Source organism: Bufo bufo, chromosome 3 (genome assembly GCF_905171765.1).
Source record: "Bufo bufo chromosome 3, aBufBuf1.1, whole genome shotgun sequence".
In the NCBI taxonomy this organism is placed as follows: Eukaryota; Metazoa; Chordata; class Amphibia; order Anura; family Bufonidae; genus Bufo; species Bufo bufo.
In genome coordinates this window covers 527716036-527733077 of record NC_053391.1, presented here as the reverse complement: position 1 = coordinate 527733077, position 17042 = coordinate 527716036, and the positions used below count along the sequence as shown (strand labels likewise).

The window sequence follows — 17042 nt, the reverse complement described above, 5'->3', positions numbered from 1 at the left end:
AAATTAAAAGCTTTGGAAAAAATGATTTTCTTCTTTTCATCACTATATTCTGGCCCCCATAACTTTTTTATAGTTATGTGTGAGGGCTCATTTTTGTGGTGTGAACTGTAACTTTTATTAATACCAATTTTGTGTCGGCGGCCAGGACGGATCGAGAATCATTCAACTTGAATGGTTCCGTGATCTGTCTGCACTGCAAAAAAATTGAACATGTTCTATTCTTTTGCGGTGCGGAGGCACGGACAGAGACACCACGGAAGCACCGCAGATCCGGATTGCGGACCCATTCAAGCGGGATGTGCGGGGAGCACGCAGCCGGTGCTCGCATATTGCAGAATAAACAGGACAGGTCACCCCCAATGACATCTATATGACCTAATAGGGAATGCAGTAAAGGGTTGCAAGTCTTCACGGCTTTTTCACACGAGCATAGCACCTGTACTGAATCTTGACCCATTCATTTCAATGGGTCTGTGTACATGAGCGTTTTTTTTCACGTATCAGTTCTGCGTTGCGTGAAAAATGCAGCGTGTTCTATATTCTGCGTTTTTCACGCAGCCCTGGCCCTATAGACGTGAATGGGGCCTCGGTGAAAAACGCGTTGCATCCGCAAGCAAGTGCGGATGCGATGCGTTTTTCACTGATGGTTGCTAAGAGATGTTGTTTGTAAACCTTCCGTTTTTTATCACGCGCGTGAAAAACTCATCAAAACGCATTGCGCCCTCGCGGAAAAAACTGAACAACTGAACGCAATCGCAGACAAACTGACTGAAATTGCTTGCAAAATGGTGCGAGTTTCACTGAACACACCCTGAGCGCATCTGGACCCAATCCGTCATGCTCATGTGAAAGAGGCCTTAGGCTGAGTTCACACGGGCGAGATGCGGGAGGTGAACGCATTGCACCCGCACTGAATCTGGACCCATTAATTTCTATGGGGCTGTGCACATGAGCTGTGATTTTCACGCATCACTTATGCGTTGCGTGAAAATCGCAGCATACTTCTATTTACGTTTATCACGCAACGCAGGCCCCATAGAAGTGAATAGGGCTGAGTGAAAATCGCAAGCATCCGCAATCAAGTGCGGATGCGGTGCGATTTTCACGCATGGTTGCTAAGATGACAGTCTATTCACTGTATTATTTTCCCTTATAACATGGTTATAAGGGAAAATAATAGCATTCTTTAATACAGAATGCTTAGTAGGTGGTCAATTGAGGGTTAAAAAATAATTAACTCCCCTTCTCCTCTTGATCGCGTAGCTGCCGGTCTCTTATTACTTCTTTAATCATGAGCTGCCGGCTAAAGGACCTGTGGTGACGTCATATCACATGGTCCAATCACATGATCCATCACCGTGGTGATGGACCATGTGATCTGACGTCACCACAGGTCCTTTAGCCGGAAGCTCATGATTAAAGAAGAAGAGACCGGCAGCTACGCGATCAAGAGGAGAAGGTGAGTAAATTTTTTTTTAACCCTCAATTGACCACCTACTAAGCATTCTGTATTAAAGAATGCTATTATTTTCCCTTATAACCATGTTATAAGTGAAAATAATTACATTTACATAACCTTGAACCTAAACCTGAACTTCAGTGAAGAAGTTCGGGTCTGGGTACCACAGTCAATTTTTTATCACGCGCGTGCAAAACGCATTGCACCCGCGCGATAAAAACTGAACAACGGAACGCGATCGCAGTCAAAAGTGACTGCAATTGGGTACCTACTCGCGCTGGTTTGCCGCAACGCATCCGGACCTTATCCGGACACGCTTGTGTGAACTCAGCCTTAACAGGTTAAGAATTTTGGGGAAAAAAATATTGCACCTGTTGAAATGTGAAAGATAAAATAATTGCAAAATTGCTTTTCATTGCATGGAAACTTGTCCATAGTGCACTTGTTAGGTGGTGGATATGTCATATTCTTCTTTTGAATGATGACCTGCATTTTTGAAAGGTTGGCAGGCAGCAAAGGAAATAGACCGCTAGCAATCAGCTGAAATGAGTAGGAACATGTAAAAGGTGTGACGGAAGAGAACGCTCAGATTCACTGTGTCCAGCTGTGAAACTTGCCATGGATTTTAATTTGTGTTTGCCTGTTTTCTAGCATCAAGTGTTAATGGTGCCAACAAAAGATAAAAGCCTTGTCTGATTGTAGCCCATTTCGTACCTTGTCTTCATCTTCATGAACTGTATGTTAAAATATAATAGACCCTTTCCACAAATAAATTGTGCTGTATGGATCAATATTCCCATAAGCACATAGCCTTATAACCGTTATTGCATCATATTCAGACTAAAATCTCCTTGTGGACTCTGACCGGTTGCCACTGACATTAGGCAGCAAACCTGATATTATAGTGTATATGTCTCCAAAATGAGATGTATGTATATTAGCAATCCAATCGCCTAGAATTGATTATCGGGTATTTAACGTTTGTAGGGAAAGGTCAAGATTAGTGTTGAGCGAATCGAAGTATCCGAAGTGGGCTTCCATTGAATTTCTGGAAAAATTTGATTCCCTGTGAAGACGAGTTTCCTCGCACTTTGTGGCAATGAATCCATTTTCCCTGACATGGGTGTAAATATGAAAAAAATACATACTTCATCCATTTGCGCTCAAAGAGGCCGCCGCATCCATCTTTATTGAAAACACTGCACGAAATCTCCCGTTTTGCGCAGTCTTCAATCAAAATGGCCTCTATGCGATCAAAATGGACAAAGTATTTTTTTTTTACCAGATTAACCCCTGAAAGCCCTCAATGTTAATCTCTGATGCCGCGTTCAGCGATGAACGCAGCATCTTAGGGTTCAATGATGGGGGACGTTGCCATTTTCCGTCATTGCGCCCCCTACATACAAAGAAATGCTCTTTGTGACAAAGTAATTCATCATGAAACGAATTTCTTTGTGAAATTCGACAAAGCAGCTGAATCCAATTTTCCGCAACTTCGCTCATCTCTAGCCAAGATCAGGGTCTGTATATATATTAATAGTCTCCAAAGGAGAACAATGAGCCTAAAGCTATTTTTCAGCCTAAACCCTGTGCCATGCCATCTGTAACTAACAACTCTGCAAAACGACAAAGGCCTCATGCACACGACCGTTGTTTTATTCCGTGTCCGTTGTTCCGTTTTTCGTGATTTTCTGCTGACCCATTGACTTTCAATGGGTCCGTTGAAAACTCGGCTAATGCACCGTTTGTCATCCGCGTCCGTGATCGGTGGTTCCAGTCCGTCCAAAAAATATAACCTGTCCTATTTTTTGGACGGACAACGGTTCGCGGACCCATTCAAGTCAATGGGACCGTGAAAAACGCGGAGGCACACAAGATTGTCATCCGCGTCCATGCGTCCGTGTCCGTTTTTTTCCTATCATTTGCATGGCAAACTTGACTTAGACTTTTTTTTTACTTTCCTTCATGTCTGGTGATCGTCCAAAAATAAAGGACCACACACGGAAACATAAACGGATCACGGAACAACGGAACCCCATTTTGCGGAACGAAACACAACGGTCGTGTGCATGAGGCCAAAGTAGCAGTGCCATGTAGCTCTCAAGACTTCTAAGAAAACTTCCCCAGCATCCCCAAATGGGAAAAAATAATTACCTCCAGTTTGTGTTTACAGGTTGCAGCGGTGACATAACCATATATGGTACTTGCCTGCTGCAGCCAATTACTGATCTTATCAGTCTCATGCTATATACTGTTTAGGCTAGTGATTGGCTGCAGTCATATATTGTATACTGCAATGTCACCACTATAGCTTGTGAACAGAAACTGAGAGTGAGAACCAGAACTGCAGCACAAGAGTCGGCAGGGGATTAAAGGGGTCATACTGATAACCTATCCTGATCAGCTGTGTGATGAGAGAAAAAAAAGGACAACCCCTTTAAGCAGTCTGTGTATGTTATTTTATTGTTTTATCACACTTGGGGCAATGGAAAGTTTTCTTATAAGTAGGACAACCCCTTTAAAAGGAAAAATATATCTGTCGTCGCAAACTTTCAGTTTAATCTAAATGTTTACTTCTTGCAGACAGCAAGCCACAAACTCAACCTCAAAGCCAAGGACAACACAGAGTTCAAAATGTGGAACAGAATGGAGTGAAGGATTACAACCAATCTCGTCAGTTTTCACGAAATGATACTAGAGGTCCAAGGAATGAAAAACCCCCTCGTTTCCAAAGGGAAGTACATGCATCTAGACCATTTGAAGGTAACGGGCCACCAAGAAGTCGAGGTCCAGAAAAACATAGTTCAGAGCCATGGATAGAAGACAGGAGTAAGTGTGAAAGAGGATATCAAAGGAATGACAGATTAAAGGATTTTTCACATTCTTCCTCTAGTTACCAAACTGATGGTACGTTTAAAAAAAGAGATAATACTATGCAATGTAGGAACATAAAAGGTCCCAGCCTCCTTGAAACCAGAGAGGACATCGGCATTCAGAATAATAATACAGAGGCTGCTCAGCAAAAACGTGGTAGAAGAGAAGACCAAAGACACAATTCAGAATTCTATATGGACAGGAGACCACAGACCAGTAACAGTGAAGCAATCACTAGTTTACCAAACGAGAAAACTTTCAGTGCCAATATGGAGTCATCTAACTATCATGCAACATTAGTAAAAGATGGTGCTAATAATGATTTATCAAATGGAGAACTTGAACAAAAAGAACGAAGAATTGGCCCTATAAAGCCAATAGGATCAATTCTGAATTCAACACAAGAAGATAGAAATAAAATGTTATATACTAATAACTCTAAAAAGAGATCTGGTCCGATAAAGCCAGAGCGAATTCTGGATAATGTCTACACTGCCTTTAGCTGGAGACCAGGGGATGAATGTTTAGCTCTTTACTGGGAAGATAATAAGGTAATGCCTTCAGACATTTTATACTTTATTTTGTTTTATTTAGATTGGGATTATTATGTGGTAAATCCATATGTGGTATATATTATTTGACCACACATTTCACAGTAAATTTACATCAAGTCTACATGAACATTTGCTAAGGATGTAATCTAAGCTAAAAATCCTTGACAATTCCGCAGCAAAATGAGATCTGAAAATCCTCAATATGCCCCCATTTCTGCACTGAAGCCGAGTCCACATGTATTGTAATGTAAATTGCTGCGGCAGTTCTACAATTTCTGAATGGTGATCCTAGTCTAACTCATCTAAACCTACTACATTACAAATACAGTTCTAATTGTAATTTTTATACCAAATCTTGACATTTTATGTTATAAATGTACATATTATTTCTGTCCATTCATTCTATGATTTTAAAGACTGAGACTACTGGAGATGTATTGCTTTTCTTTGGTACCACATTTTAACCCCTTCAAGCCTTCCATTTTTCAGGCCATTTTTTCCAAATCTGACAAGTCACTTTATGTAGTTATGTGGTGATCTCTTTAACCCCTTAAGGACCTAGGACGTACCGGTACGCCCTATTTCCCGAGTCCTTAAGGACCGAGGACGTACCGGTACGTCCTGACTTAAAATCGGAACTCCGGCGCCGCAGGGGTTAATCGGAACGGGATTTCGGCTGAAATCATTCAGCCGGCATCCCGTAACAATGCAGGGGGGGTCATTTGACCCCCCCGTAACGGCGATCGCAGAAAACCGCAGGTCAATTCAGACCTGCGGTTTTCTGCGTTTCCGGTCCATTCGGGTGTCCTGTGACCCGATGAACCGGAAAAAGACTGCGATCGGTGGCGTAATTATACACCACCTATCGCAGTCCGAGGATTTGGAGAGGCGGTGCTGGCCCTGGTGCTGAATGCCGCTGTCCAGGGTGCTGATTGGTGCAGGGGAGAGAGGCGCGAGATTCAAACTTCCTGCGCTCCTCTCTCCCCTCCTCTTCCTGTCCAGCACCCTGACCGTGCAGCATCGTCCAGCACCAGCTCCTGTGTCCCCCTAATTGGAATCCATCACCCTCCTGCACCCATCGCCACCCAGGTAGGTTAGGGTCAGTGAGGGAGAGGCACCGTTAGGCAGGGAAAGAAGGGAAAAGTAAGTTAGAAAAAAAAAAGTACTTTTATTCCAAACTTCCATCTAACCCTAACCCAGACCCCCCCCCCCCTGCCACTTGCAAGTGGCAGGGGGGGGTCTGGGTTAGGGTTAGATGGAAGTTTGGAATAAAAGTACTTTTTTTTTTTTTTTTTTGTACCGCTGATCAGCAAGTTTTAACTTTTTTTTTTTCTAACACTTGCCCATTTTTTTGCCTGGACTTTTTAGTACGCGAACACCCGTTGCCCCCACACACACGCACATATAATAAAGTTTGCCACACACGCACACCTACACGCACACACACCCATGGCCCGCCGGATGTTCTCGGCCGAGGAGGCATACGCCCAGATTGCCTCCGACTCTGAGAACCCCAGTGAGGATGAGGATGACCCCACGTTCCTTTTATCATCCGCATCCTCCTCATCATCATCTGATGACGATGAGCCACCAAGGCGGCGGAGACGCCGCCAGGCGGAGCCAGGGGCCCCACATGCTAGGGATCCTGTGGCCCACCCTAGTACGAGCCGCCCTGGGGTTCGTACTGGTTTCCCGGCCCACCAAATAAGTCCACCTGAGCCCCCTGCCGATGAACTTAGCTGGTGTCCCCCAGTGGACTTTGAGCCTGAGATTCCGGATTTTGCTGGCAATCCTGGAATCCAGATTCCCACAGTGGGGTTTACTGAAATAGACTATTTTAGTTTTTTTTTCAGTAACTCACTGGTGAATTTGATGGTGGAGCAGATGAATCTGTACGTCCAAAAGTTCGTCGCTCAAAACACAGGCTCATTTTTGGCTAGACCCGGTGGCTGGAAGCCTGTCAGTGCAGCCGAGATGAGGACATTTTGGGGCCTCGTGCTGCATATTGGTCTAGTCCAAAAACCCAGTGTCAGGCAATACTGGAGTGGGGACGTCCTATACCAGACCCCACTGTACAGTATGGCCATGACACGTCCCCGGTTTGAGACCATCCGGAAATGTCTGCATTATTCCGATAATGCAGCATGTCCACCCTGAGGTGATCCTGCCTATGACCGGCTGTATAAGATACGGCCGGTCATCGATCACTTTGGGGCCAAATTTGAACAGGCCTACGTACCTGGAAGGGAGGTCGCGGTTGATGAGTCTCTCGTTGCGTTCAAGGGGAGACTCAGTTTCCGCCAATATATTCCCACAAAGCGGTCGAGGTATGGCGTGAAGCTATACAAAATTTGTGAGAGTGCCTCAGGGTACACTTACAAATTTCGTGTGTACGAGGGGCGAGATTCCCGTATTGAACCCCCAGAATGTCCCCCCACTCTGGGTGTTAGCGGGAAACTCGTGTGGGACCTTATGTACCCACTGCTGGATAAGGGTTACCACTTGTACGTGGACAACTTTTATACCAGCATTCCCTTGTCCAGGTCCCTTGCCGCCAGATCCACGTTCGCTTGTGGGACCGTGCGGAAAAATCAACGCGGCCTCCCTGCCTACCCCCTCCAGGTACCTATCCCCAGGGGTGAGACCCGTGCACTTACCAGTGGAAACCTGTTGCTGGTCAGGTATAAGGACAAGAGGGATGTCCTTATGCTGTCCACAATCCACGGTAACGGCATCACCCCTGTCCCTGTGCGAGGTACCGCGGCAACGGTCCTCAGCCCCGATTGTATCGTCGACTACAATCGGTATATGGGAGGAGTTGATCTCTCTGATCAAGTCCTCACGCCATATAATGCCATGCGCAAAACCCGGGCATGGTACAAAAAAGTTGCGGTCTACTTGGTACAGGTTGCCATGTACAACTCTTTTGTACTATCCCGAAGCGCTGGCAGCACAGGGACATTCCTCCAGTTCTATGAGGCAGTCCTCAAGGACCTGATCTTTTCGGACCGGGAAAGAGCAGGCCGGAGTACCTCGGGAATTGGAGGCGCCCGGATCGTCACTGGCCAACACTTTCCAGGTGTGGTCCCCCATACTGGAAAGAAGGGACGAACCCAAAAAAAGTGCAGAGTGTGTCACAAGAGGGGGATACGGAAGGACACCACTACTCAATGTGACACTTGCCCCGATCATCCGGGCCTCTGCATTATCAATTGCTTCAGGGAGTATCACACTTCCATGGAGTACTAAATTTTTATAATCCTCAACAGTCCACTAGAGAACATAAAACACTATGGCTCTCAGACTTTGGAGACACGGAAACAATTTTTCTTTCCCCAAAAAATATTCGTTTTAGAGCAGGCATCCTCAAACTGCGGCCCTCCAGATGTTGTAAAACTATAACTCCCAGCATGCCCAGACAACCTACAGCCATCAGCAGGGCATAGTGGGAATTGTAGTTTTACAATATCTGGAGGGCCGCAGTTTTAGGATGCCTGCTTAGTGTCTCCAAAGACTGAGAGCCATACATATTGGGCATCGTCGCGTGCGTAAAAGTCGTCGCTATAAAAATAACTTTTGACCAAACGCCTCGGATGAACGGTGTTAAAAATATAAAATAAAAACTGTGCCAAAACACCAATTTTTGGGCAAAATTTCAATTTGAATCCATTTTGCCGGTAATAAAGCAAGGGTTAACAGCCAAACAAAACTAAATATTTATTGCCCCGATTCTGTAGTTTGCAGAAACACCCCATATGTGGTCGTAAATGGTTATATAGCCGCACGGCAGGGCATAGAACGAAGGGAACTCCATATGGTTTCTGGAAGGCAGATTTTGATGGACAGTTTTTTTTTTGACACCATGTCCCATTAGAAGCCCCCCCTGATGTAGCCTAGACTAGAAACTCCAAAAAAGTGACCCCATCTAAGAAACTACACCCCTCAAGGTATTCAAAAGTTACTTTACAAACTATGTTAACCCTTTAGGTGTTCCACAAAACCAAATAGTGAATGTAGAAACAATTTTAGAATTTAATTTTTTTGTTACATTGCCTCAAAAAAGAGTAATATAGAGCAACCAAAAATCAAATTTACCCCAAAAATAGTCCCAAAACAACAACCACCTTATCCCGTAGTTTCCTAGATGGGGTCACTTTTATGGAGTTTCTACTCTAGGGGTGCATCAGGGGGCTTGAAAGGGTACATGGTGTCAATAAACCAGTCCAGCAAAATCTGCCTTCCAAAAACCATATGACGTTCCCCTTCTTCTATGTCCTGCCGTTTAGCCAAATAGTAGTTTACAACCACATATGGGGTGTTTTTGCAAACTACAGAATCAGGGCAACCCATTTTGAGTGTTGTTTGGCAGTTAACCCTTGTTTTACTCCTGGAAAACATTGATTATATTGGAAAATTTTCCAAAAAATAGAAATTTCTAAATTGTTTCTCCATCTGCCATTAACTCTTGTGGAACACCTAAAGGGTTAACAAAGTTTGTAAACCCAGTTTTGAATACCTTGAGGGGTGTACTTTCTTAGATGGAGTCACTTTTTTGAAATTTCTATTCTAGGGGTGCAACAGGGGGCTTCAAATGGGACATGGTATAAACAAAACCAGTCCTGCCAAATCTGCCTTCCAAAACCCTATGGTGTTCCCCTCCTTCTATGTGCTACCGTTCGGCCAAACAGTAGTTTACGACCACATATGGGGTGTTTCTGCAAACTACAGAATCAGGGCAACCCATTTTGAGTGTTGTTTGGCAGTTAACCCTTGTTTTACTTCTGGAAAAAATTGATTATATTGGAAAATTTTCCAAAAAATAGAAATTTCAAAATTGTTTCTCCATCTGCCATTAACTCTTGTGGAACACCTAAAGGGTTAACAAAGTTTGTAAACCCAGTTTTGAATACCTTGAGGGGTGTACTTTCTTAGATGGAGTCACTTTTTTGAAATTTCTATTCTAGGGGTGCAACAGGGGGCTTCAAATGGGACATGGTATAAACAAAACCAGTCCTGCCAAATCTGCCTTCCAAAACCCATATGGTGTTCCCCTCCTTCTATGTGCTACCGTTCGGCCAAACAGTAGTTTACGACCACATATGGGGTGTTTTTGCAAACTACAGAATCAGGGCAACCCATTTTGGGTGTTGTTTGGCAGTTAACCTTTGTTTTGCTCCTGGAAAAAATTGATTATATTGGAAAATTTTCCAAAAAATAGAAATTTCAAAATTGTTTCTCCATCTGCCATTAACTCTTGTGGAACACCTAAAGGGTTAACAAAGTTTGTAAACCCAGTTTTGAATACCTTGAGGGGTGTACTTTCTTACATGGAGTCACTTTTTTGAAATTTCTATTCTAGGGGTGCAACAGGGGGCTTCAAATGGGACATGGTATAAACAAAATTAGTCCTGCCAAATCTGCCTTCCAAAACCCATATGGTGTTCCCCTCCTTCTATGTGCTACCGTTCGGCCAAACAGTAGTTTACGACCACATATGGGGTGTTTTTGCAAACTACAGAATCAGGGCAACCCATTTTGAGTGTTGTTTGGCAGTTAACCTTTGTTTTGCTCCTGGAAAAAATTGATTATATTGAAAAATTTTCCAAAAAATAGAAATTTCAAAATTGTTCTCCATCTGCCATTAACTCTTGTGGAAGACCTAAAGGGTTAATAAAGTTTGAAAAAACTGTTTTGAATACCTTGAGGGGTGTAGTTTCTAGAATGGGGTCATTTTTTGGAGGTTTCTATTATCTAAGCCTCACAATATGACTTCAAACCTGAACTGGTCCATAAAAAGTGGGATTTTGAAGATTTCTGAAAATTTCAAAATTTGCTTCTAAACTTCTAAGCCTTGTAACATCCCCAAAAAATAAAATATCATTCCCAAAATGCTACAAACATGAAGTAGACATATGGGGAATGTAAAGTCATCACAATTTTTGGGGGTATTACTATGTATTACAGAGGTAGAGAAACTGAAACTTTGAAATTTGCTAATTTTTCAAAATTTACGGTAAAAAATTTATTTTTTTATGCAAAAAAATTAACTTTTTTGACCCAATTTTAGCAGTGTCATGAAGTACAATATGTGACGAAAAAACAATCTCAGAACGGCCTGGGTAAGTCAAAGCGTTTTAAAGTTATGAGCACTTAAAGTGACACTGGTCAGATTTGCAAAAAATGGCCTGGTCCTTAAGGTGAAAATGAGCCCGGTCCTTAAGGGGTTAAAACGCTTTTACTTATCCAAGCCATTCTGAGATTGTTTTCTCGTCACATATTGTGCTTCATCACAGTGGTAAATTTGAGTCAAAATATTTAATTTTTATTTATAAAAAAAAAATACCAAATGTACCAAAAAATTTTAAGAATTTGCAATTTTTAAAATTTCAGTTTCTGCTTTTAAAACAGATAGTGATACCTCCTAAAATAGTTATTATATTACATTTCCCATATGTCTACTTTATGTTTGGATCATTTTGTAAATGACATTTTATTTTTTGGGGACGTTAGAAGGCTTAGAAATTTAGAAGCAAATCTTAAACTTTTAAGAAAATTTACAAAACCCAATTTTTAAAGACCAGTTTAGGTCTGAAGTCACTTTGTGGGGCTTCATAATAGAAATCACCTATAAATGGCCCCATTTTATAAACTATATTACACCTATTGATCCTGCACCTACCTAATTAACTAAGACTTAACTTTTATTGTTTATTGCTAATAATACTTATGTTAATAACTAAATCATTAAAACTTCCAGTACATCGCAGCCTTTTGTATCAGTTGAATTGCCCTGTCAGGATGTCACCTGACCAGGTTGCCTGCTACTAAGTAGATACACACTAGTGCCTAACTGGCTGCGCGCTGCCAGTGTTGTGTGTAGGCACTGTGTGATTTCTTGACACTATAGTACTAGGCTGCAGTGATATGCTGTTTTAAAATTAGAGCTTCACGCTGCCCCCCGACATGTTTCGCCGTGTACCGGCGTCTTCAGGGGTTAGGGCAGACACTCTGCCCTAACCCCTGAAGACGCCAGTACACGGCGAAACATTGCCCTGTTAGAGTAATATAGTCCTAAGGACACTAGTAGTAATGATTTGTTGTATAACACACCACATCCTTGCACTTAAAGGGAAAGCATAGTATTTGAATTTTATAAACTACACCCCTCAAGGTATTCAAAACTGATTTTACAAACTTTGTTAACCCTTTAGGTCATGGGTGTCAAACATGCGGCATGCGGCCCGCATCGAATATCTTTGCGGCCCGGCAAAGATGCAGCATCGGGAGAGAGGAGGGGCTGGAGTCCGTAACTAGGGGCGGGGCCCGGTGCAGTCACTGTACTCTTACACCGGGCCCCGCCGCTCACCAAAGTATTTATAAACGTGAATCCTTATCCTGTTATTAAGTTTAACTAACGCTGTGCTCTCCCATGTTCCCCTGTATCCCCATAGCACTTACTTAAGCTTCAATAGCAGGCAGAGCGGACGGCAGCAGTAACGTCACTCCGCCTGCTCCGTCTGCTTCATTCATAAAGTGGGCAGAGCAGGCGCTCGACGTCAGTGAGTGACGTTACTGCTGCCGTCCGCTCTGCCTGCTATTGAAGCTTAAGTAAGTGCTATGGGGATACAGGGGAACATGGGAGAGCGCAGCGTTAGTTCAACTTAATAACAGGATAAGGATTCATGTTTATAAATACTTTGGTGAGCAGAGGGCCGGTGTATTGGGGGACACTGTTATGAGGGGGATCTGTGGATGACATATAGCAGTGTCATCCACAGATCCCCCCCATAACAGTTCCATCCACAGATCCCCCCACCTCATAACAATGCCATCCACAGATATCCCACCCCATAGCAGTACCATCCACAGATATCCCACCCCATAACAGTTCCATCCACAGATCCCCCACTTCATAACAATGCCATCCACAGATCCCCCACCCCATAACAATGCCATCCACAGATACCCCCACCCCATAACAATGCCATCCACAGATATCCCACCCCATAGCAGTACTATCCACAGATCCCCATAACAGTGCCATCCACAGATCCCCCATAACAGTGCCATCCACAGATCTCCCATAACAGTGCCATCCACAGAACCCCCATAACAGTGCCATCCACAGATCCCCCATAACAGTGCCATCCACAGATCCCCCATAACAGTGCCATCCACAGATCCCCCATAACAGTGCCATCCACAGATCCCCCATAACAGTGCCATCCACAGATCCCCCATAACAGCGCCATCCACAGATCCCCCATAACAGCGCCATCCACAGATCCCCCATAACAGCGCCATCCACAGATCCCCCATAACAGTGCCATCCACAGATCCCCCATAACAGTGCCATCCACAGATCCCCCACATGACAGTGCGTCATCCACAGATCCCCCATAATAGTGCACAGACCACCATTAATTCAAAGCCCACCAAAAGCACAACTTTTGGTTAAAAATATTTTTTTCTTATTTTCCTCCTCAAAAACCTAGGTGCGTCTTATAGTGAAGTTTAATATTTGTATATATATATATATATAGGTCTCACTTGTGTTATTGGGCAACAGGATGTTGGGGGTCAGCAGTCATGAAACAACAATGTTGTTCTATGAAAATGTACGATTTTTATTTTTATTTTTTGATGCGGCCCACATAAACTTAAATTTAGTTTTTTTGGCCCATGTTAGCCTTTGAGTTTGACATGCTTGCTTTAGGTGTTCCACCAGAATTATAGGAAAATGGAGATGAAATTTCAGAATTTCACTTTTTTGGCAGATTTTCCATTTTAATCTATTTTTTTCTGCTAACAAAGCAAGGGTTAACAGCCAAATAAAACTCAATATTTATTACCCTCATTCTGTAGTTTACAGAAACACCTAATTTGTGATCGTAAACTGCTGTACGGGGACACGGCAGGGACGCCATATGGTTTTTGGAGGGCACATTTCACTGGGATAATTTTAAGTTGCCATGTCACATTTGAAGACCCCCCTCATGCACCCCTAGAGTAGAAACTCCAAAAAAGTGACCCCATTTTGGAAACTACGAGATAAGGTGGCAGTTTTGTTGGTACTATTTTAGGGGACATATGATTTTTGATTGCTCTGTATTACACTTTTTGAGAGGTAAGGTAACCAAAAAAAGCTGTTTTGGCACTGTTTTTATTTTTTGTTATTTACAATGTTCATCTGACAGGTTAAATCATGTACTATTTTTATAGAGCAGGTTGTTACGGACACTACAATACCAAACATGACTACTGTTGTTTGTTTCAGTTTTACATAATAAGTGTCTCCATATTCTGAAAGCCATAGTTGTTTTTTTGGGCGTCTATCTTATGTAGGGGCTAATTTTTTTCGGTATGAGATGACGGTTTGATCGGTACTATTTTGCGGTGCATATGACTTTTTGATTGCTTTGTTTTACACTTTTTGTGATGTAAGGTGACAAAAAATTGCTTTTTTGACACTGTTTTTATTTTTATTTTTTTTACGGTGTTCATCTGAGGGGTTAGGTCATGTGATATTTTTATACAGCAGGTCATTACGGATGTGACAATACCTAATATGTCTACTTTTCTTATTTATTTAAGTTTTACACTATAAAAGCATTTTTAAAACAAAACAAAATCATGTTTTAGTGTCTCCATATTCTGTGAGCCATAGTTTTTTTTGGGGTTTTTTTGGGCCAATTGTCTTAGGTAGGATCTCATTTATTTCGGGATAAGATGACGGTTTGATTGGTACTATTTTGGGGTGCGTATGACTTTTTGATCGCTTGGTATTACACTTTTTGTGATGTAAGGTGTCAAAAAGTGGCTTTTTTGGCACCGATTTAATATATATAAATTTTTTTCAAACTGTGTTCACCTGAGGGGTTAGATCATGTGATATTTTTATACAGCAGGTCATTAAGGACATGGCAATACCTAATATGTCTACTTTTTTTTATTTTTTTCACTTGTAAAACCATTTTTGAAACAAAAAAATCGTGTTTTATAGTCTCCATAGGGCTCTTTTTTGCGGGATGAGGTGACAGTTTGATTAGTACGATTTTGTGGGGCATACGCCTTTTTGATCACTTGGTGTTGCACTTTTTGTGATGCAAGGTGACAAAAAAAATATTGTTTTAGCACAGTTTTTATTTAATTTTTTTCTACAGCGTTCAGGTGGATCATGTGATATTTTTATAGAGCCGGTCGTTATGGACGCGACAATTACCAATATGTCTGGTTTCCTTTTTTTGGGGGACAGTTTTATGTTTTATTTTGGGATTTTTTTTTTCTTTTTTATTATAAAAAACATCTATTTTTTTTGTTCTACTCTGGGACTTCAACTTCTGGCGTCTATTGTAATACATTGCATGTCAGCTTGTATGCTGACAGCCTGCCTGTGATACCCAGCCTAAGGGCTGGATCTCACTGGCTTTCGTAGAAGACAAGCCCCGATATCCTATGGAAGCCATCGGGCTTGCCTTCTTTGCTCTGCCATCGGGTCCCCGCCACTGCAGCACGGGGACCCGATGGAGATGCGGAGGCCACCCGTACCCTCTGCAAACCCTCTGCATGCCGCGGTCAGCTTTGACAGCAGCATACAAGGGTTAATATGCCAGTACCGCTGTTTTCACCAATGCCGGAGTATGCAGCAGGGGCCTGGCTATCAGTGACTGCCGGGTCCATGCCGCTGATCAGGGGTTGCAGCCGCTGATCGGCGGTAATGCTGATTATAGACATTTAACCCCTCAGCTGCCATGGTCAAATGCGACCATGGCATCTGGGAATTCTAAAACTGGGAGCTGTGCACTTCCCGGTCAGGGCCATCTTCGCCTGGCTGAGATCAGGGGAATGCGGCATGTGCTAGTAATAGGCCTAAAGCTGTACTAGCTGTTCCAATGTAGGCCTGTAAGTGGCAGCACTGCATTGGAATATACTGATTGCAGTATTCTGTATTGCATAGATACACATTTACAGAATACAAGATGCAATCCTCTGATTGCATATTATAGTCAACTAGGGTGACTTAGGCTAATTGCACACTCAAGCGGTCGAAAATGGATCAGTTTTGCCCCAATACATTCTGAATGGAAAAGGATCCGCAGTTTGCCTCCGATCAGTCTCCATTCCGCTCTGGAGGCGGACACTAAAACGCTGCCTGCAGCGTTTTACTGTCTGCCTGTCGAAGCGGAGCCAAATGGATCCACCCTGGCACACAATGTAAGTCAATGGGGACGGAGCCATTTTCTCTGACACAATCTGGCACAATAGAAAACTGATCCGTCTCCCATTGACTTTCAATGGAGTTTATGACTGATACGTCTTGGCTATGTTACAGATAATACAAACGAATCCGTTCATGACGGATGCACGTGGTTGTATTATAACAGATCCGTTTTTGCAGATCCATGACGGATCCGCCCAAAACGCGAGTGTGAAAGTAGCATTAAAAGTGTTATCCCATCTTAGACAATGTGGGCATATCGTTAGGATATGCCCCCATTGTCTGATAGGTGTGGGTCCTACCTCTGGGACCAGCACCTACAAGGAGAACGGAGCCGGGGAGAGTTGTGGCTGGAGGACACCGGGTTTCCCGAGGTCCGTCCACCACCAGGCGCAGCTCCCCGCCTCTCCCATTGAAGTGAATGGGAGCGCACCGCGCATGCGCGGCCACCGCTCCCATTCATTTCTATGGGGCGGACAGAAATACCCGAGCCCAGCGCTCGGCTATTTTCGGCGGCTCCATAGAAATGAATGGAGGGCGGCTGCGCATGCGCAGTGCGCCCTCCTCAACTTTCTCCGCTCCGTTCTCCTTGTAGGTGCGGGTCCCAGAGTGGGACCTGCACCTATCAGACAATGGGGGCATATCCTAGCGATATGCCCCCATTGTCTAAGATGGGATAACCCTTTTAAACAGTTTTACAAAATATAAAATATAGAAATTAAAATTACCTTCTCCCTTTCCATAAAAAAAAACTTACAAAAAACCCATCATGGGCAACACCTGTACTATTAAAATACCACCAGGGCCACCAGGAGACATGATACTGTCTGGACTCAGGAACTATACTGTAAGGGGGTCACAAGGTGACATTATACTGTTTGGGAAAACAATTTGTAACCCCTCCACCATCAGTTTAATAATGTCTTGTGGCCCCCAT

The 17042-nt window shown here is 43.2% G+C and overlaps 1 protein-coding gene across 2 annotated transcripts in view; it reads left to right on the top strand.

The window, feature by feature from the left end:
• The window catches only part of TDRD3 (tudor domain containing 3), a 367839-nt gene that overhangs the window by 302677 nt on the left and 48120 nt on the right, over positions 1–17042 (top strand). For both annotated transcript variants that reach the window (XM_040425380.1, XM_040425379.1), the window contains exon 11: positions 4043–4884. In XM_040425380.1, the coding sequence (XP_040281314.1) occupies positions 4043–4884 (842 nt within the window). The remainder of the gene's footprint in view (positions 1–4042; positions 4885–17042) is intronic.